We start from the raw sequence: 22085 nt of genomic DNA, 5'->3' as shown, positions 1-22085 counted from the left end.
TAGAAATATCATTAATTGTAAACGCACAAGTTTATCTGTTTTAAATAATTTGGTGTCTTTTGGTGTCTGTGTCTTTTATATGCACAACCTTGTTGAAGGAAATTCCCATTATTTAGTTAATGAATTTTCAAAACTAACCGTTTTCAAATCTAAAAGTCATCCTCCGTATTCTTCAAAGGTGTTACGTTTTGCACTAATGCAAAGGTATTAATCATCTCAGGCTTTTCGCATCTTTTGGAACAACTTCCTTTACCGTCAAAGTCATTATTAAAAAAGTTAGTATCAGGTGGAATTGATTCAATAAATAATTAAAAATATTGTTAAATGAGAACAAAATAAGCAATAATTGTGTTATTCTTTTTGATGAAATGTATCTCCAGCAATCTGGTGAATACCGCAATGGTAGATTTTACCTTAGTGGTAGAATTTTGCAAATGAGATCATTATTAAAAAAGAACTTTGACTTTTTAAAACTGGATTTAAAACCTTTTTATTCAGAAGTGAATCTAAATTCAATTTCAGGACTTTTTAATAATTAAATTCAGGAATGTGAGTTAGATGAAGACAGTAGAGAGGTTGCTATTTTTATTGCTAGATATGCAGAAAGTTACTTAAAAAATCTCAAAGTTAATTGCAAGTCATGTTATTAGTTGCTTTGTTATGCTTGATGTAGTAAAACAAGGTCTACTTACGCTGGAAACTCTTGACATCAGAAAAGTTAGCAAAAATATTTTATATGAATATAATTTGAACCAAAAATTTCTTTGTGGTACTTATTTTAAGTGGCAATTTCCTCTTGTCAATCAAACAGTAATAAATATTTTTTATAATAATGAACAAAAGATTGTAAGTGGTAGCAAACACAAAGATACTGTATTATCTTTCAAAAGGAGACAAATAGAAAAAAGAAGAAAAAATAAAATGTAGTGAATAAACATATATATATATATATATATATATTGTTTACACAAATAAATTGTTTTAACTATTATTTTGTTTATAATTTAAACATCATTTATATCTCAACTCTAAATGCTATCTTATAAAGGCATCCGTTATATTTTAAATGTTAAAAATTACAGTATTGTGAAAAAGTTAAGAACCACCAAAAAAAAAAATCACAATTTATTTTTGTTTTTAAATTTTTATTTAACTGAATATATTTTTCTGGTAAAATAATAATAATAATAATAAATTTTAGAAAATAGACAAACAAAATAAAAAAAAAAAATAATGATAAAAACTTTTAAACAAATAAAAAAAATGTATTTAAAATTTTGAGGTAATTTTTATTTAAAAAAAAATTGTGAAAAAGTTAAGAACCACAGAACAAAAAACGGTAATTTTTACCTAATACCGTATAATTCTACAATGAATTTTTAAGCACTCATTTATATGATTTGGCATTGAATTTATTAAATTCTCTAAAATATTTTTGGGAACATTTCTAAGTATTGCTGATAAAATATTGCATAACTTCTCAAGGCTCCTTGGCGCTTTCTTGGCAATATCTTTATCAGGCCAACTCCAAAGATTTTCAATGCAATTTAGATCTGGGCTATTTGGTGGCCAAGTTAGACGCTCAATATTTTTGCTTTCAATCCATTCAGAGGCAATTTTAGCCCTGTGACATGGTGCATTGTTTTGCTAAAAAATGAACGAATAGCGTTGCTCAAGTGCATCAATTGACGGTAACAAGTTGTTATTTAAAATAAAGACGTAATAAATAGAGTTGAGTCAACCATCAAACAATTTAAACATACCAAGACCATTAAATGTCTTGCAACACCATATTCCAACCAACCCGCTACCTTGGTTCCAACCTTGTTTTGTTCTTTGAACGATACAATCGAGATGATAATTTTTTGAAGACTGCCTGCGAATCAAAATTTTTCAGTTATCATCCTTGATATTCATCTCATCACTGAACATTACTGTCCTCCATTTTTGTTTTGTCCATTCTTCGACATTTTGGCAAAATTCTTTTTGCTTTTTTATATTTTGTTTGGTAAGTCGCGGTTTTAGAACAGTTTTTTTCCATAACGTATTGTTAGCTATTAGTTTCCTACGCACAAGTGATGCCGAGGCTTGATGTCCATTTGAAAGGTTCCATACCCTTCTTAATTCATGCGACTGCATGGTTCTATTTTTCTTCGCCACCCTGATTAAAAGACAATCATCAACGTAAGATTTTGTCTCTTTGAATCTTTTGATGATTGTTAGCACTGAATTATGTGATCGCTTTATTATATTTCTAATTTTTACGAGCGGATTTTCCTTCCTGATGAAAGTGTACCACTTTTACACGATCTTCATAGGTAATAGCTTTTCTGCTCATTTTTTCAAAAGAAAATAACTTTTTTTTGCTTGGAACTAAATACTTTTATTGGTTTTTTGGTAATGACTCAGGTCATTGATAAAATATTTAAACAAAAAAGGTAAAAATAAATTAAAAAAGATGTTTCCGCCGCATTTAGCACAAAAATCTTTGTGGTTCTTAACTTTTTCACAAAAAAAATATAAAAAAAACTAACACATAATATTTAATCCTTATTTTTAAAGGTTCTATTAATTATTTTTCAAAAAAAAAAAATCTTTTTTCTCATGTTCTATTTAATATGTTTGAAGAAAAGGACTATTTTATTATCTTTAGAATAAAAATTAATTAAATTTATTTGAAAAAATTTTTTTTTTATTTAGTGGTTCTTAACTTTTTTTACAATACTGAATATATTTGAAATGAACTGTGAAATATGGTTTTACTAATTTAATATTTGATAATTTAATTACTTATTAAATATTAAATATTTTAAAACACAGATGAGTTATCCTAAAAAATTTTAAATAACGAATACTTAATAAACTTTAAACTTAAAAAACTTAGGAAACGTTAAGTGTTACTGTTAAAACTATTTTACGTTTTAAAACACAGAAAGTTAAAATACTGAAAAACTGGCCTTCTAATTTTCGGTTTATTTATGCAACCATAGTCTATAGAAATATACCCTGATCTGGAAGCTTTTGTTTTAATTTTTTTTTCGGTCACGTGATCAATGTAATTGCAAAACAAATCAGCCGTCGAAGTGAATTTTAAAAGATATATCAAAGAATTTTCAATTATAAATTATTTAAACAGTACTTTTTATAACTACATATAACTAATATATTTTAAGCAATTCCAGTTAGTGAATGTTAAAAGACGTATCAAGGAATTTTCACTTAAAATTTAATTAAACAGTCCTTTTTAGAACTAGATTTGAACTTAAGTAATCGTACTTGTAAAAAAAAAAAGCAATGCCAGGTAGAAATTGCTGTCTTCCACAGTGCACAGTCTCAGATACAAATAAACACAAGGATATTGGACTATTTCAAATATCTACAAGAAAAGATGAATACCATACCATTTGGAGGAAAAAGTTGATTGATTTTCTTGCTATTTACCGTCCATTAGATGGATTATTAAAAGAAAGAATAACAAAAGGAAATGTTTATTTTTGCAAGAAAAACTTTTCTCCGGAAGATATAGAATTTACAAGTGAGTACATAATTTTCATGGCGAGTCACATTTTATATTGTTATGCATGAGTAATATATAATGGTATTGCATTGTAATTATAATGATCATTATAGTTAAAATGTATATCATTTTAGAAATGGAGTGCAAAGTCCTATGGCTTACCTTCTCGTTGGTGCACTTCGTTAAATAATTTAGACTAGTCTTATGTCTAATTTATAAACCAAGTAGCCAAGGCAGCTTTTGTATTCATTTTGGTATTAAATAGATCCATGAAACAACATGCAACTAGTTAGTACAACTACATATATATATAAATATATATATATATGTATACATAATTGTTTTCAACTCAATGGTGTAAATGACTACTTGTCATTTACACTATTAAGTTAAAATTATTTATGTAAAAAAACTTACCTGTACTGTTGTCTCTTTTTAGAGACTGGAAGAAAAACATTATGACTTGGTGTTGTTCCTACCTTAAATTTACCTGTTAAATCACATCCAACTACTAAATCAACTGAAAGAAGGGACTTAAATATAGTTAAAGATATAGCAACAATAAATAAAAATGCCAACAAGGCTGTATACAATACTTTTGAAGAATTTAAAATGCGTATTCGAAAGTTAAAGTTGAATGAATGGGAAATTAGTATTTTTGATGAAACAATTCTGTTTAAGCACATAGAAAATCCGTTTTTATCATCAAAGTTTGAAGTGTTTGTTGACACAAGTTTAGATTATTCATGCATTGTTTTTGGTTGGTCTTTACTAGGTACTTTGATAAAAAATTCAATATAGTAATACAATTACAAAACTTATACTGTTACATAGAGCTTAATGAGAGCTATCCTATGACGCCTCATTTGTCTGTCTATGTTAATTATGACGGAAGTTATGATTTTTTTTCCGCGTGTAAAAGTGGTAATTTCTGCTATAGAAAATTAAGAAAAACCGTGACCAATATTTTGTTACTGGCACTAAAAACTGCATAACTAAAAAACAGATTGAGATAATGTAATAAAATTTTAAACAATGATTCATCATTATTAGATCTTTATTTTATTACATTTTTTATAGATCAAATAGCTTACATCTTATCAGATAAGAAAAAAAAAACGGGGTAGGGGTGGATTTTGACGAGGGTGAATTTTAAAAATTAATAGTTCACAAACTAAGTGCAAAGAAGAATTTTTCTAAGGTATATGACTCATTACATAAACTTTATGTTTAAGGTACAAATTACTTGTCTGCTCAAAGGAGGCTCATATAAATAATAATTATTAATATAATACTGAAAATCTTTTAAAATGGAGTAAAACTGACAACAACAAAGTTAAACACATTTAATCATAAAAAATAATACGTTCAAAAGAACAAAAAAATTAAAATGCATAACTAAAATAAAATGCTATTGTAAACATTTGTCTAATATTTAAATACCGGTAACTAAATGCAGAACCTGAATCAATAGAAAACTAAATCACCAAGAGCAACGTCAGCCAAGAGGCTATCTACTGGTATTTTAAAGTCTTCTGCCTTTTTCATTATTTTCTCCATGTCACAAAAACTAGTTATTGTAAAAAACTGAAATAAAAAAAGTGATTTTATATATTTAATAATTAACAAGGCTACTTAATAAAAACAAAGAAAAACTACTAAGTATTAATTTTTAAATAAATCTTTGAATTAGCAACTAATGTACGATAAATAAGACATTGCTATTTCAATTATAGTATTATTGATTTATTAATTATTATGCCATTTAAGCTAAGCACAAATTATTACACTTTATTATCATTATAACTAAGTAAAAAAAAAGTCAAATTTCATGAAATTAGTATTCAACCATATTTTGAAAAAATAACAATAGTAGTTTAAGAAACTTGTGTTTAAAACATTTATTCTAAATTGGATTGTGCAACACCACAAATGCCCATTATCGGTATTAATAATAGGTTACTTGTGGGTAAATTCGTTGGGAAGCTTTTATTTTTAAAATTGGGTAATTTATTTACATAAAAAATACATAAAAGTAAATTAAATACATATATGCTCATGCATATTTAATAAAAAAATTACTATCTAGCACAAAAAGCAAAAAATTTTGAAAATAAAAACTTACCTTGTTTTAAAAATCAAATTTTTCACTAACAACACGCTGGATGAAGATATTCCAAGTTATTTATAAAAAGATTAAGTATTCAATGTTGAAATACAAACAAGCCTATTTTAAAATCTAGAGAATTTAAAGAGCAGTCTGGTTTTAAAAAAACACACTATCCAGACATGACTAAAAATCGGGTTTATATAGTATATGAAAAACCAAGGGCGATTTCCGACTCAAGTTACGGCCGATATTAAAGTACCTATCTTTACCAATCAGCACTGAGCTATATAAATTACATTCAAGATCTCTAAAAAATATAACAATTTCTTTGCTACTGCAAGAACTTTTGTCTTATAATATATGTGATGGTATTAGAAACATAAGTTCTCCTGATTTGCTGTTACATACAGTGTCATGTAAAACCAATTTTAATCATATTATTGATGGTTCTCCACCTGAAGTAAAGACTTAATTGAGATCATCTGACTGTTTTGTTTGTGTTTTTTTTTAATGTTTTGGATAGGACACTTTCACATATTGTGCAAAGTCCAAACTTGAAAAAAAGTTCATACCTATCAAAAGTATGTTCATAATAAAAATTTGGGATGGTGGAGTCCTTAACTTTTACATACATACATAAATATATATATATATATATATATATATATATATATATATATATATGTATATATATATATATATATATATATATATATATATATATATATATATATATATATATTTACCCAAAATTAAAAATAACCATACATTTGGAAGAAAAATTATTTAATGAGTTGTATATATTTATCTGGTATATTATTTATTCTACATTTGTAATTAAAATACTTTATTTAATATATATTATAAGTTTCTGTCACCTTTTTTATATTGTTTCTAAGTCCCTTAGACTTTTCCACTTTTAAATACTTTTTATGCTTTTCTGGAATGTCCTTTGCCAATGAAAAGGAGCGCACTCTACAATATAATTGCATTATATTTTCTAATAAATTTTTTTTTAATTCTTTCTCCACAACTATTCCTGAAGCATCGCAATGACTATTATAATAGCATAATATTTCTTCATTCCTTAATAATTCATTTGTAATTTTTGGAATGTCAATTTTTTTAATGCTATAAAAACCAGTTTTTATTCGAAAACATTCCTTGACTTTAATAAATAAATGCTGCATGTTTTTGTTAACAGCTGATAATCCTCCTCTGTTTTGCACATCAATTAACTTTTGTTTTATATCATTGGTTAGCATACTTTCTAGTAACAAGATAAGAGATTGATAGTTTTTAAAGTATTTGCTATTTTTATATTTTTTTAAAAACTTTTTAACCACATAACCAGCTAAAAATTGTAAAGCATCCATTTCAGACTCTGTAATTGCGTTAACTTGAATGGGTTCTTTATTACCAAACTCTTTTACTTTTTTTGAATGTGATATTAGTTTATCCACATATTTGGTTGCAAAAAGAGTGCAATAAGGCTTTTGCAATCCAGAAAAGTAGGATTCTGCACCATGAACAAAGTCTGCATATATTTTAGAAAAATATCTTTCTACATCACCAGACTTACAAAGTTCAATAAAATACTTTTTAGTTTCAGCATAAAAGTGATCAGTTACAACAAAATTATATTCTTTAATAGGTTACGTTAAATGATTGGGATAATAGGATGTATTTAATATCTTTTTTTTGGCATGTGTAATTAATGAATCAATATCTTCAATGCTGATACAAGAAATTTTATCTTTATTAGTCATATGTTTTGATCGTATGTGTCTTTTGAGACCTCCTTTAGTTTTATATGACTTTGAACATTGAAGACAAAGCTGATTTAATTGGTCAGAAATCTAAAGAAAAGTAACACATAACACATATCATAAGAAAGTAATTTAACATAAGTAATTTTAACTTGATTAGTTTAAAACTGTAAAAAAACAAGATTTAAATTTATTTTTGATATATGATTTTTACCTCTGAACCTGTGTCTTCAATTTCTATTTCAATTTCTTCTTTAAAATCGTCGCTATTTAAGAAATTAACGAAGATTTCTAGTGTATTTTGTTGAGAGTAACTTGAGGCGTTGGCCATTTAAATATTTGTTTTGCAGCTACATTGATCACGTGATTTTTTTTGAAAACTCGGAAAACAAAAGAATAAAACAATAGCTTCCAGACCAGGGTATATTTCTATAGACTATGATGCAACATACCCAGCCGTGTGTAAAGTAGACTATAAAACAAACAGTATTTACATTATTTTACTCAAAACGTTTTTAAATTTTTCTTCATGAAAAGTTCGCTTTTTCGCTGTAGAACTACTTATCGCAATCGACTCGCTATTCAACGCTTGTTGCTGTTCAACGTGTCGGGAAAGAAATATACGAATGTTGAGTTTAGAACACTCAATACGGACATTAAAAAGAAGACAAAGTATTGGTTGAACGGAAAGTTTAACTTTTGTTGATTGTGGTTAGGTGAATTAATGTTACCGAGAGACCACGTATAAATCCTTCCAAAGCAAATTGGTGCTATTGTTCTGAAACCAAATAGTTGAGATTTTATATCAACTTGTTTTTAATGATGAGAATACGTAGAATATCTAAATCTACAGCATCGTAAAAACAAAATCAAAGATATTAATAGTTATAATATTTGTCTTAAAGGAAATTTATCATTAAGTTATTTGAGAAGAAAATTATAAATTTTAATAGTTATAATACTTGATTGATAATTTGTTTAATACAAACCGCATTTTTTCTAACCTCCCTAATGACGAAGATGACATTCCCAATCCGTTAGCTAGGCCTACATTTTCAGCAAGAACTGAGTTGTTAATGAACATGTTAACGGCGATCATACAGCAGTTGTTCACAAAGCCGATCGTTATTCGAAGCGCCAATAATGTCAACCAACGAGCTGTTCTGTATTTTTGAAAGATAAATTATATAAAGTGCTTAACTCATATAACCTTGCTCTTAAAAAGTTTAAATATTTGTTAAAGTAAACTAATTAAAACGAGCTTTTAAACAAAATGAATGAAGATGTTGATTATCAAGTTTAGGTAAAAGAAAGAATTAACAAAGATACTTAGGCTCGTCAAAGAAGGCATTAAAAGAGAAGAAGGTTATGTTAACGTACGGGAAGCAAAAGGCTGACAGACAGGTAGCTAAAACAGTTTTTTTGAAATTGAATAAAATTTAGTTTTAAGTCGCAAGATTTTATGTAATTGAAGTTTAAACGAAATGGAAACTCTTTGGATAGATATACTTTTATCCTTCTTCCGTAAATATATTGAAATATAAAAACAAATTAGCATCGTGTAAACTCACTTGTGTTTAATGTTGCCAATTACCGGAGTTAGCGATAATACTACAGCGAATAATAATGAACACCCACAAAATGTCTTAAAGGAAATATATCATTAAGTTATTTGAGGAGGTCAAAAAACTGAACCTTGTTTTTGCTATTAGTTTCACATCTAGGTCCAATACTTACTTTTTTGGCTCCAAATGTATTCAAAAACTAAATGAAAAAGAATAAATTTTACATAAATTATTCATAAACAAACGTTTAATTTGACGTTGCATATCAATTGATTGATTGTGCTTCGATAAATATTTGCACAGTTGCAAAAATTAATTAACTGCTTAAATTAATTGCATAATCATTATATTAGCATAAACAAGAGCATAGCTGCATAAATTTTATATACTAAAGTATTGGGTGATTTTAGTAACTGTAAGAACAAGTTACCTTAGGCGAAACAAATATTTGCAGGAAAAATGTCAATACAGATGTCACCAAAAACAACGTCCCAATATCATTTGGTAACATGGCCAATCCATCTAAGTATAATTTATGAACGAATTATTATTAAATAATATTTTTATTATTAAAAAAGTGTATATTAACAATTTAGCGTAAAAAAGTCAAACACAAACTGTATTCTTCTGAGGTGGCAGCATACACAGGAAACATTTCAGTAAATCCAATGGCTACAATTGAATATGTTCCATACAAGATGACAGCATAAAAGCAGTCTTTTGTTCTTAAAAAAAAAATTAAATCTTTTATTTTACATGATTGTACCATCTACTATCCGTTACTAAAAGAGCTAAGATTACCTTAGTAACTTTAGTACGCTTAAGTTTTTGATATTATTCTGAAGTACTTTGTACCAAGGCGTCATTGTCTTATAATTTAGGAGTTTTACTTTTTCCGGGTGTTCAACTTCGATCCATGCAGTCTTAGTGTAAGTAACTGTGTTGTTACTTTGCTTATTGTTGTTGATGGTGCAAAGATCAGGATTCGACTTATTGTTGTTGGTGGTGCAAAGATCAGGATTCGACTTATTGTTGTTGGTGGTGCAAAGATCAGGATTCGACTTATTGTTGTTGATGGTGCAAAGATCAAGATTCGACTTATTGTTGTTGATGATGCAATCATCAGGATTCGACTTATTGTTGTTGATGGTGCAATGATCAGGATTCGACTTTAAGTCTTCCATTTTGAAATACTTCCTACCGAAAGAAAACACGACAGTGAAAGAAAAAATTTCGGTTTGAAAAAGAAATTGTCATGAATTTCACAACATATTCTTTTTAATTTTATTTCAAGTTTAATAACATAATGGAAAAACTTACTTATCTGAAGGGATATATTTAAAGGCGATGATGATGCAAAGTAGAAATCCTCCAGTAATAATAAAGTTAGGCAGAAAAATTGCAAATTTAAAGAAAAACCCATCTAGAAATAAAATAATTTAATTGAACGAAATTCATTTTTAATTTGAACCATTATCATTATCAATATATGATAAACATTTATGGTATACAAAAATATGAGAGGTACGCAAGATGACTCGTCAACCCTTCGTATAAATAAATGATAAAGCAAAAAGAATTAAATTAAAAACAACAACTACGAAAAGACCTACACACACTGAGACTAATTCAACTTGCCATGCAAATAAATAATCAAGCGAAAAGAAGTTAAAAACAACGACCGGAGACTTACACATGGTGATTGATCCACCTGTTATGTAAGTAAATGATAAAATGGAAAGAAGAAAAGCTAAAAAAAACAACTGGGAAAAGACGTAAACACGGAGTCTCAGCAACCGGCCAAATAAATAAATGATGCATAAATAAATGATGCATCGCAACCGAAAACAACCCAAAACTATAAAAGCTCAAAAAAAATAGAGTTTTACAGAAAGAAGGGAGACGAAGGAAGAAGAGGGAGTTTTAAAGAGAAGTAAAAGAGAGCTTTAAGAAAGTTTTTAAAAAGAATCTTAGAGAGAATTTTTGAAAAATATTGAAATAAACAAGAAGTTTTATGAAGAAAAGAGAAAAAGAAGTGGAATTAAACAGAAGTCAGAAGAAATATTAATCAAAGAACAATAACCAGAAGATTTTAGCCATTTCAAATAAAGAAGAGATATTCGTATAAAAAAAAAAGAACAGAAAGAGGAATAATTAATAAAAACAATATCGAACATTATATGTAGAGTAAAAGAGCATTATTTTGTATTTACATAAACGCAACGAATAAAAGAGTGCTAACCATTACACGCTAACAGAACGTTTATTTAGTTATATTATATAATAGAATATACTGAGGATGGCAAGCACAACCTTAACCCTTTACACGTAACACTAGACCCAAACCTCCCTAAATCCTAAACCTTACTACAGCTACATACTACAAACGGACAAACAGTTAAACCAACTAACTAATCAAAAACATTTAATTATTATTAAAAACGCCGCCCTCACAATAATACATAGTATCAAAATAAATAATGATATTATATAACAATATAATATGTGAAATATAATATATAAAAGTATAATATACAAGAGGAAAGCATACAAACGAATAATAGTTAATAATAATAAAATATAACGTTATTTTATAATATACTTTTAAAAATAAAAAAATAATGTAATTTTCATGATACATGATTCTTACGCAGACAAAAATAAAGGCAATACCAAGAATGCAATCTGTTTCTACTAATTACCTTTAGGAAAAGTGTTGGGATAAAGATCTGTTGGAAAAGCGACATAACCTTAAAAGATAAAAAAATCTAATTAAAGAAATCTATTAAAAGTTGAACCAAGTTTTGCGTTTTTTTTTAACTACAACTTAAATAGTTGTAAACCTGCCATTCCGGGCCCAATCATTCCTCCTGTTGTATAGCCGGTAAACATAATGGACATTGCTAATGCAATGTTTGTTTCGTCGCATACGTCGCGTAGGATCGCTTTACTTACAACAATAAGACCTGAAAAATAATTTTGTATAGAAATATTTTAAATGCCATGACAACACATTTTCGAAAACAAAGTTTGGTGAGTTTCTTTCAAATTCCATTTCGCAGGAAAATGCGTTAACAGAAATACTTATAAATAACAAACCCATAAAAGATCCTTGCAAAGTTCTGCAAACTAATGCCCAGGCAAAATTGGTACTAAATCCAAAGGCGAGAGTGGCTAGCATCAAACCGCTTGTTGTTGCGAGTAAAGCAAATTTTCTTCCTTTATGATCAGCGATGTAACCCCAAATGCAACTAAAAAAAAAAAAAAAAAAAGAGAATCGGAATAACTTACTTTCACAGGAATGGCTTTCCAGTTTGTTATTGTAAGAAAGTTGAATTACCTGCTAAATATGCGTGATAAGTACAAAGAAGAGGCTAAAATTCCGGCAGAATATCCTAGACAAATAATATCAAAAAATAATTGAGTAAAAAAAATTATAAGAACATTTATACTTTTATGCTTTTTATGCTTTTATAAAAATTTATACTTTTATAAAAAAATTTTTATTGCAGCCTAATGGTGGTTCTGATTTGCACGCTTATGCTCTGTGGAGCTGCTAGACGAAAGCTTATTATTGTTGATGGAGGTCACATCTGTAAAGAAGTGCGAAAATTACTTAAAAACTACTGTTGTTACGACTGTAGACTAAATCGATTAATGTATTTTTCAAAGTCATCCAAAATCGACTAATACATTTTTAAAATCGACTAAGTCGACTAAAAGTTGATTTAGCCGAAATATTCGAATGAAAAATTTTAAAACAATCATACACTTTAATGTTGCTTGACAATTTATTTTTTAGATGCTATAAACCAAGTAAACTTTAAGAGGGTAAAAAAAAAAAAAAAAAAGTAGGTCGTACGTAATACTGTCATAATAACACATGCTGTTGTTATATCAAGAGCATTTTCTTTGTTCATTTTTAATTCATCTTATCTATTAGATGAATTAAAAATCGAATAAACAAACAAAATTACTATCACAAAGTAGAGAAGAAAAAAAACACAGATAAGCATTTTAAATTATTTTTTACAACAATTAAAGCAAAAAATTAACAAAAATTTAACTAATAAAAAACAGTGGCGTAGAGAGGTGGGGGCAGATGGGGCTGATAAACTTTTTTTTGAATGGCAGATTTATAAAACTTTTCCGCATCCCTAACAGAAAACCATAACTCATTTCTTAACATTTTGTTTTAAAAAGCATCAACTGGTTACTATAATGAGAAAAAAGAAATATTTATGAATTGGTGTTACATACAATAAGATAAGAGTTGAGTTTATGTAATACAGCAAATAAGGTTGAATGGTCAGATTCTTACGCATGGCTCAATCTTAATAAATAATTTATCTTTACAAGATAAACAACTAATAAAGATATCTCTTTACTAATTGGTCCGCATCATAACAATATTAAAGGTTGAAAATATTAAATCAAGCGAAAAAATAGAAGTAAGGATGTTAGGATAATTATCCGACTAAATCGACTTTTAGTCGATTAGTAGGAAGCCAATAGTCAATTAAATCGACTATTCGATTTAATTGACTATTCGATTCGAAAGTCGAAACTAGTCAACTTTGAACTAATCGACTAAAAGTCGACTAGTTCAAAGTCGACTAATTTCGACTTTCAACTAGTCGACTTTTAGTCGATTTAGTCGAAGTCAATAACAACATTATTAAAAAAGCATTAGATGTTAACTAAAATATGTCTATAAATTGATCTTTTTTTTTTTTAATAAGGCACTTCCTCAATTATCTCGCTAAGGTAAAAAAAGAAAGCACACTTGCGTTTGTGAAGTTTGAGATGAAAATTTCACCAAATTAACTAGAATTATGTCGACAAACTGCTTAATAAAGTGAAAGGTTTTCCTTTTCGTTACTATAAAAGTCAGATCGAAGTTTTTCTGCAGTGCACACAAAAATATCAAAATTTTTTTTTTTAATTTAGTTAAATGTTTCATGAAAGAAGTTCAGAGTCAAAAAATTACCTGTTTGTATCTCTGTAGTTCCAAACCACTAAAGAAGAAAAAGTTTTATAAAAAAAAGGTTTTTTCTGCTTTTTTGAAAGAAAAAAAAATTCTTATGGGACAAATGAAGATTAAGAGAAGATTTAAAAGATTTTGAGTTTTCAATTTTTGAATTTTAGGCCAAACGCTTTACCTGGTACAAAGATTTAAAATTCCATTATGGCGTCTAAAGTATACCTTTACAAGCTTTGGAAGATAAGAAAATAAAGTCGTCATTGTCATGTCATCGACAAACTAAAGTAAAACGCATCATCATCACATTTTAGTGACAAAGTAATAGTTTTGTAAATACTTGAAAATGTATCAAACATTACAAACGTAAATGTTAAAAAGCCTTTTAAAATATTAAAAAACTAACAAACCTTCCTACCGTTAATAAAAATAACGTGAAAAGAGCCATTTTTGGTAGTGGTCTTGTATATCCGTTGTGAAAGAAGCTCTGCACCTTTTGCCATAAATTCATTATACGCTGCTGAAATCAAAATGCATCATTTTTAGGTATGATATTATTCTTCGTTTGATTTGCAACGTTTATTGTAAGACACAACTTTTAAATTTGCAAAAAATGTACACGTAGTGATATATTAATTAACAGCACAAAGAAGTGTTACCTGTAAAATACCAACCTATGCCAAATATAATCAAATCCCGAGTTTTATACTATTATTTTCAGTTATATTTCATTGTTTTATTTTTACTTTTTTCGTGTCATTTACCGGAAAATTGCCGAGAAAAAACCGAAAATAATCTGGAGAACAAAATTAAAACAGGTTTTCCACGGACACGTGCAACACGTGAAGAGAACACGTGCAAAGCAACATGTGCAGAGAAACACATGTAACCTTTTTATTTTTTTGCATACCATTCCAGGGTAAGCGCAAGAAAGTATCACTCAAAATGCGATCAAAGTCAGCTAACTCTCAATACATAATTATGCGTAAATAATTATTCCTAAGTTATGCGAAATATTCAATTTTAATATTTAATTTTTGAAAACGCGTTTTAATTTAAAATATTTTACAGGCTTCTTAGCTAAGAGAAAATAAAAGGTTTTGATGCTAAAAAAATAGAAATTTTGAAATGGAAATGGAAATGACAAGGCATATGTTAATTTAAATGTTTAAATTTTTATAGTTTTGATATTTTTAAATTTTTATCAATCTAGAAAATATAAGTTAATATTCAATTTTTTTAAATTTAAAAAAAAAATTGTTTCATTTAACAAATGAAGTAAACTCTAGATTAAGAAAAATTTAAATGAAAAGAAAAACAACAAATGATTTATTGTAATCAAATTTTACAATTATGTTATTAGTTCAGATATTTCAGATTGTGATGACACAGACATACCAAATGGTGAGGCAGAAGATGTTTTAAGTTTGCAAGGTGTTTTGGTTAACTTATCACTTACCTGAATTTTTAAATTTTGTTATTCTAAAAAGTCACTAAGCTATGTAAATTAAATTTTCAGATAGAGTTGTATTTACAATACTGTTGAAGAAGCTGAGTGCTGTGTTCTATCTGTTAATGACCCTACAAAAGTTTCAAGTTTGCATGATTTTTAGATATTTTTTGCTCTACAATCTTTTTCCATTTATTTTGAAATAATTAGATATTCACATTTCAGATAAAATTGATACCTACATATGTAATTCGGTTGAGGAAGCTAATCAATGTTTTCATAACTATGAGATATACAATACTGTTTGGTTTGCTGCTTTCTCAACTCCAAAAGCATTTGGTAGTACAGGTAAAAAATATTGAAACAATGACAACTAAACGATTTTTCAGAGTTACCTCAATAAAGTTGTAATATGTATCTTAGTGTTTTATTATCTATATATATATATATATATATATATATATATATATATATATATATATATATATATATATATATATATATATATATATATATATATATATAGATATATTTTCCCGCAAGCATAAGGTATTATGGGAAACATCCCCAGAATTTTGTAATACTCCTTACATTGTTTTGTCAGTAAAAAGGTTTGACTTTCATCATGGATTTGATTGGAATTATAATGCTAAGCAAAAGTATATTGAAGCAAAAGAAAATCAAAAAGTAAAAAGCAAATTTAATTTTAATTGTGAAAATTTGCAATTTCATTTAAAAATCTTTTAAGATATTAAATAATAAAAAAGTAAATGTCTTTATTTTTTATTACAGAAGCTTGATCATTGGTACAAATCCGAATATGTGATTATTTAAAACACTAAGAAATTTGAATGTCCAGCTAAAGTTAATATGAAAGAGATTATATATTTTACTAATTTAATGGTATTTTAATGATATTTGTTAAGTTTACTTTTCCAGTTACACTTTTTGTATGAAATTTTTAAAAATTATTTTTGCATGATATTTTACAATTTTTGTTATTTTTGTATGATATTTATTTTAAAGATAGAAATATTGTTCACATAAAAAGTCTGATCAATTCTGTCACTTTTTTTCAGGTTGTCAATCTAACAAATTATTACAAGAGTCTAGTGTCAAAAGATGTTAAAAATTCTTTGACAAAACAAAATATTCTAGTATATTCTAGAAAAATTAAAGTGGAAATTGACTGCCTAATGTGTCACAGAAATCATCCCTTTGGAAAGGTAATTATTTTGTGCTTTGATTGAATATTGCAGGCTGTATTGATTTTTGTTAAATAAATAAAATTTGAGTAATTATTTTAAAATTATAGTCTTCTTTGTTCATAACTACTAAAATTATAGATACAGCAATGTGATCCAGAATAAGTAAAAATTTGGCCAAAATTGTTTTTACAATAAATAATTATTCAACAATGCAGAAAATTTTATCTGTGATGTAAAGGATGTAGAAAATAAATGTTATTTTTAAAAACTTTAAGTAGGATAAAATATACTCAGAGGGAAAGCAAATATATTTTTTACATGAAAATGTGAAAAATATGAGAAAACAGCACCATAAAAATAATTTATATAGAGTACAACATTTGTTCAGACATGTCTGGAAAAAATTTCCGAAACAGAAATTGAATTTGATATAAAATTGGATTTTTTAAAATGTTTTTCTTACAACTCATTTGAATATATTCAAATTTTTATGGTAAGGCTTACTTCTACACATGTATTGTTTTTTTTTTTATTTTTTGCATGCACATAGTTTTAACTTTTTGTTACATGTATGTTTGAGTACTCCATTAATGGGAACAAATATAGTTATAGTAATGTAGATTAGTTACATCATGTGTTGTTTAAAACTTCAGAGTGAACTTCTCTCTCAAAAAATTGATCATCGATTGTCAGCAAAGATTTCTGAATTTGTAAAACAAGGTGTTTCAAATGTTCGCGAGATGAAGAGACTTTTAAAAATTACTGTGAGTGATATGTTTGGAAAAAAGGATTTACCTCCTTCTAACAACAGAAGATTCTACCCAAGAAATAATGTCATTTGTTCACACATAGGTATTGAAAGTCAAAAGCTCAGGTAATAATTTTTTTAATTTTGAGTTTTGGTTTAATCTATAAAATTATTCGATGATTAGTATAATCATTGAATAATTTTAATTATTAATTATTATATATAATTTATTAACTTTAAAGATTCTCAAGCATTGATCAAGATTGTTTAGAAAAAAAAAAAAAAAAGCAAGTGGAAGGCTGATACTTCTGTGAAAATACATTTTCATCCAAAAAGTAGTCATAGAAGTGATGAGCTTTTGTTTGTATATCAAGCTAATTGGCAAAAAAAACTTCTACATAGATATGGTTACAAAGTGGTGTTTTTAGATGCAACATACAAAACTACTCGATATTCGTTGCCATTGTTTTTCTTTGTGGTAAAAACAAATGTTAATTATCAAATAGTTGCAACATTTGTATCTGAAAGTGAAACTTTTGAGACAATTTCAAAAGCGCTCAATGTTATTAAATCTTGGAATGTCAATTTTCAACCTTTATATTGCATGACTGACTATTGTAATGAGGGGATACGTGCTTTGGAATCTGTTTTTATTGGTGTGTCTTTATTTTATCCCTATATATCTCATATATTTATATTATATATCTCATATATTTATATTATATATCTCATATATTTATATTATATATCTCATATATTTATATTTCAAGCAACATAAGTTCTAGTTACTCGTTAATAACATTTTGTTATTTTATTAGGATGTGAAGTATTCATCTGTGATTTTCATAGAGAACAGGCATGGGATCGTTGGATTAAAAAAACAACAAATGGTTGTTGTAGCAGAAAAGATGATATTTTAAGAATGTTGAACATTATCTTGAAACCTTTTGGATTCCTATAAAAAAAGTATTTCAGAAAAGGATGACTTTGAATAATTAAACTTTTATTTGAGACCAATACTTATCACAACTATTTGGTTGAGTTTGCATTATTTTAAGGCAAGGCTTGTGAAGGTAGAATTGCTTTATATTTAATTTAGAGGTGGATCTCATGGTACAGACAAAATCGTCTTTTAATTTATTGCAACACAAATAATGGTATGGAAAGACAAAATAAATCGTTTAAATATTCCTATTTAAAGAAATATAACAACTTCTCATTGACAGGCATGTTAACTTTATTGATTGAAGAATTCTTCACTGATAAGCTAGAAAGGTAAGTTAAAAATAAAATTAAGTTATTGAATTAATGTTTGATGGGGCTAATATCAATTTGTAAATTGTTCATAGTAATGATGTTATTATAAAACTATTACTTATTGTGTTTTATCAATTCAATTTAGCTGCACTGATGCCAACTTTAAAATGGATGCACAGTACAGAAGGTATTGCTGCTGTGTGCCAAAATATCTTTTTAATTAACCTCATAGTTTTGTTAAGCATTGCTTATTGCGAAGATCAACTGCTGATCACATGGATTTAAACAGTGTTGTAATGATAAAAGAAAGTATCTTTGCTGTATCTAGTACTATTGAGTCGTCTAACAAATACTTTGTGTACTTTGGTAATGAGAACACTACACCAAAATGTACTTGTTATGATTGGATGTTAACAGGCTCCCCATGCAAACACTTCTTTACTGTATTCCGAAAGTATCCTACTTGGTCATGGGATTCATTATCAAAACTTTACATAAATTCTCCATTCTTGAATTTGGATGCAGATGACTGATATATTGCAAGAAAAACCCCCTTTTACATTTTCAAACTCCTTGTTATCTTCTATGGAGTCATTTTCACCTCTAAAAGAGTCATTTTTGCCTTTAAAAGAAGAAGAGACTATTGTAGAAGCTCAACAATATACTCACATTTATTCTGGTGTTGATGTTAGGGAAATGCTTAATACTATAAGAATCTCTCTTTTGAATTTGAGGCAAACTCCGATTAAATTGTTATGTTACACAAAACTCTTTCTTCTCTCATAGACAAACTGAATAAAGGAAGAGCTAGAGAATCTGGGATTCCGGTTACTGAAACAGATGTTAAATCAAAAAATAAAAATAAGCACATTTCAATTTCTGTTCGGAAACCAGTAAAAGTTCAAACAAAGCGTGTTGGAGCTCGGAACGAAAAAACAATCATTGCTTCTAAAGTATTTATAACTGAAGAGAGTTACTTAGCAGGCACATTTAAAAAAGAAATTGTTGAAGAGCCGGTAAACAAGGAAATGTTTATTGCTAACCAGGTGATTGTTCTTTCTGATAATGGTAATGAACATTCAGCAAAAAAATTAACTATGTTTTTTAAGAAAAATCTTTCCTCGGATGATATAAAAGATATTACAACCGACCAGATGTTGTCAGACACTGTTATCAACTCAGTGCAAAAAATGATAACTGGTGTTTCTGGTCTGCAGGATCCAGTTTTGGGCCAAAATTTGTCATTTTGAGTGGTAAAGGAATCATTGGTACAGATATTACATGATGGTGATTTACATTGGCTGACAATTAGCACTTTTGGCTGTTCTGAAGGTGAGGTAAGTCTTTTAGACAGCATGTTTAAAGGAAAAGTGAAAAATTGTGTTGTCTGGCAAATTTGTACAATAATGCAGTGTTCCAAAGATAACTTGACAGTACGAGTTTTACCAGTGCAACAACAAACAAATAATGTAGATTGTGGTTTGTTTGCATTAGCATTTGCACAGCATATTGCTTCTACTGGCTCAAATCCATGCTATGTTGTTTCATTTGAAAGCAATGAAATGAGAAACCATTTACTTCAAAGTATTGTGGAAAACCAGTTAAATGATTTTCCAAATACTGAAAAATTGGCAAGGTTTTGTAAAGAAAAAGAATTTAAGTTTACTCTTTACTGCATATACCGGCAAATTTGGATGGCTTCAGATAAATTTATCAAAGATAAGTAAGTGAAGTAGTAATAAAATTTTGTTTCAGCTTTTCAATCTCTCTCTCTACATATATATATATATATATATATATATATATATATATATATATATATATATATATATATATATATATATATATATATATATATATATATATATATATATTATTGTGCTACTTCTGTTCAGAATTCATTTGTACACTTTGTATTAATCTATTTAGACATACGGTGCAATGTGGAAAATGTGAACGTTGGTTTCACCGTGATTGTGAACGTATACCTCAATATATTTTGGAATGTGAGACTGCTGAGTTGTATTGTTGCCGATGCACAATAACTTTACAGTGTAGTATTTTAACTTGAATAGTTCTTTAATATTTACAAACCTTTCTTATTTAGTTTAAAGTAGTTTATAATTTGAGTAATTCAGAGTCATTGAAATTGTAGTTATACTTTAAAAGTTTAGAGTCTACAATATTTAAGTTAATATATATATATTTTTTTCTTAGAAAAATCTCATGGCTGGATATCATGTGACAAGATAACTAGGTGTTTGAAGCAGCATTTGAAAAAGACAAAACAGTGTTTAAACATAGTTTCAAAAAACATATATGATACCTTTTGGATCTTAATCACCCGCTGCAACATGACAAAAGCTTTTATAACATGGTTGCACGGTGAACGGTCTAATGTGTTTATTCCGTATATCCATTAGTTAGGCAATGTGAACACACACAGCCTAAAGGTTGCTTTTGTTGTGTTTTTTTTTTCTTTTTTATAATAGTTCCGGTTTAATTCGGTTAATTATTTTGCTTGAAGTTGCTTACAAGTCTTATTGGTCTCAATCAACACGTTTTACCACGCAACCAGAGAAACATCCAAATTCAAACTAGAAATGGGTTTTGCAATAACCAGACTTGTCCGTGATGTATAAACAGCTGCTTCTGTGAAATTTGTGCCTATGATATAAATCTAGATACTGAAGTGTCGAGAACTCGGTAATACTTAGCGATTTTGTTTTAAAAGGCTTTTTGATGACCGCATAAACAGAATGGTTTCTGTCGGTTGAAGTTATTCGTTATAAACAAAATAGAGCATGTGGTCATTATATATACACACATATCTATATATCTATATATCTATATCTATATATATATATATATATATATATATATATATATATATATATATATATATATATATATATATATATATATATGTGTGTGTGTGTGTGTGTGTATATAAATTTATTATTTTTAATTGGTATTTAGAATTAAATAAATTTAGTTAATACTACTGTGATCAAAAAGTAAGGTGAATTTTTAATTTAAACTTCCCGCCTTATTCGAATCGTCCAATCTTTTTTATTTTTAAGTTGGTAGGAATGTCATTAACATTTGCGCCAAATTACATGTCAAATTCATAATTTTTTTTTTTTGTTTACGCTTGTTTCTGAAGTACCAAAAGTGCATTCGGCGATTTTCACGATGTCTAATTTTATTGAGCAAAGAAGTGCTATTAAATTTTGTTTGCGGAATGATATTTCTGCTGCTGAAACGTATCGAATGTTGCAAAAGGCCTTCGGTGAAGAGACTATGTCTCAAAAAATGTTTACAAGTGGTACAAAGACTTCAAAGAAGGCCGAGAACGTGTTGATGACTTGGAACGCTCCGGACGACCATCGACTTCGATTGATGATCGCCACATCAACAAAATCAAAGAATTGGTGCTTGCAAATCGTCGGTTAACCATTCGAGACCTTGTTGACATGG

General features: G+C 27.8%; 1 protein-coding gene and 2 pseudogenes across 13 annotated transcripts; 1 reads left to right on the top strand and 2 right to left on the bottom strand.

Moving 5' to 3' along the window:
- Positions 1–6478: 6478 nt before the first annotated feature.
- On the bottom strand, positions 6479–7742 carry LOC149888614 (uncharacterized; annotated as a pseudogene). The gene is made up of 2 exons (XR_016452486.1): positions 7611–7742; positions 6479–7486 (listed from the first exon to the last, which is right to left on the bottom strand). The product of XR_016452486.1 is annotated as an uncharacterized LOC149888614 (transcript).
- A 137-nt stretch (positions 7743–7879) lies between these two features.
- LOC145187225 (uncharacterized) lies at positions 7880–21221 on the bottom strand. 11 transcript variants are annotated; one of them, XM_090087387.1, is made up of 16 exons: positions 20932–21214; positions 14353–14459; positions 14168–14224; positions 13952–13979; positions 12302–12356; positions 12061–12212; positions 11805–11927; positions 11664–11711; positions 10282–10384; positions 9763–10158; positions 9580–9686; positions 9392–9483; positions 9134–9160; positions 8968–9041; positions 8401–8559; positions 7880–8174 (listed from the first exon to the last, which is right to left on the bottom strand). In XM_090087387.1, exons 2-16 carry the CDS (start codon positions 14443–14445, stop codon positions 7979–7981), a joined length of 1710 nt encoding a protein of 569 aa, XP_089943513.1. In that variant the 5' UTR covers positions 14446–14459; positions 20932–21214; the 3' UTR covers positions 7880–7978. The 11 variants fall into 11 exon arrangements, with proteins under 11 accessions (XP_089943513.1, XP_089943508.1, XP_089943507.1 ...); XM_090087382.1 differs by having other exon boundaries at positions 14361–14459; positions 20932–21211; XM_090087381.1 differs by having other exon boundaries at positions 14361–14462; positions 20932–21209.
- Positions 15071–20676, top strand: LOC145189507 (uncharacterized; annotated as a pseudogene). The gene is made up of 13 exons (XR_016452488.1): positions 15071–15090; positions 15306–15378; positions 15466–15538; positions 15618–15740; positions 15919–16079; positions 16185–16295; positions 16472–16618; positions 17254–17474; positions 17591–18004; positions 18167–18314; positions 18448–18623; positions 18751–20328; positions 20535–20676. The product of XR_016452488.1 is annotated as an uncharacterized LOC145189507 (transcript).
- Positions 21222–22085: the final 864 nt, after the last annotated feature.

This window comes from Hydra viridissima, unplaced genomic scaffold (genome assembly GCF_058129835.1).
Source record: "Hydra viridissima isolate aposymbiotic clone 2 unplaced genomic scaffold, HvirCarnegie_v1 scaffold_5, whole genome shotgun sequence".
In the NCBI taxonomy this organism is placed as follows: Eukaryota; Metazoa; Cnidaria; class Hydrozoa; order Anthoathecata; family Hydridae; genus Hydra; species Hydra viridissima.
This window is presented reverse-complemented; position numbering and strand designations above follow the sequence as displayed.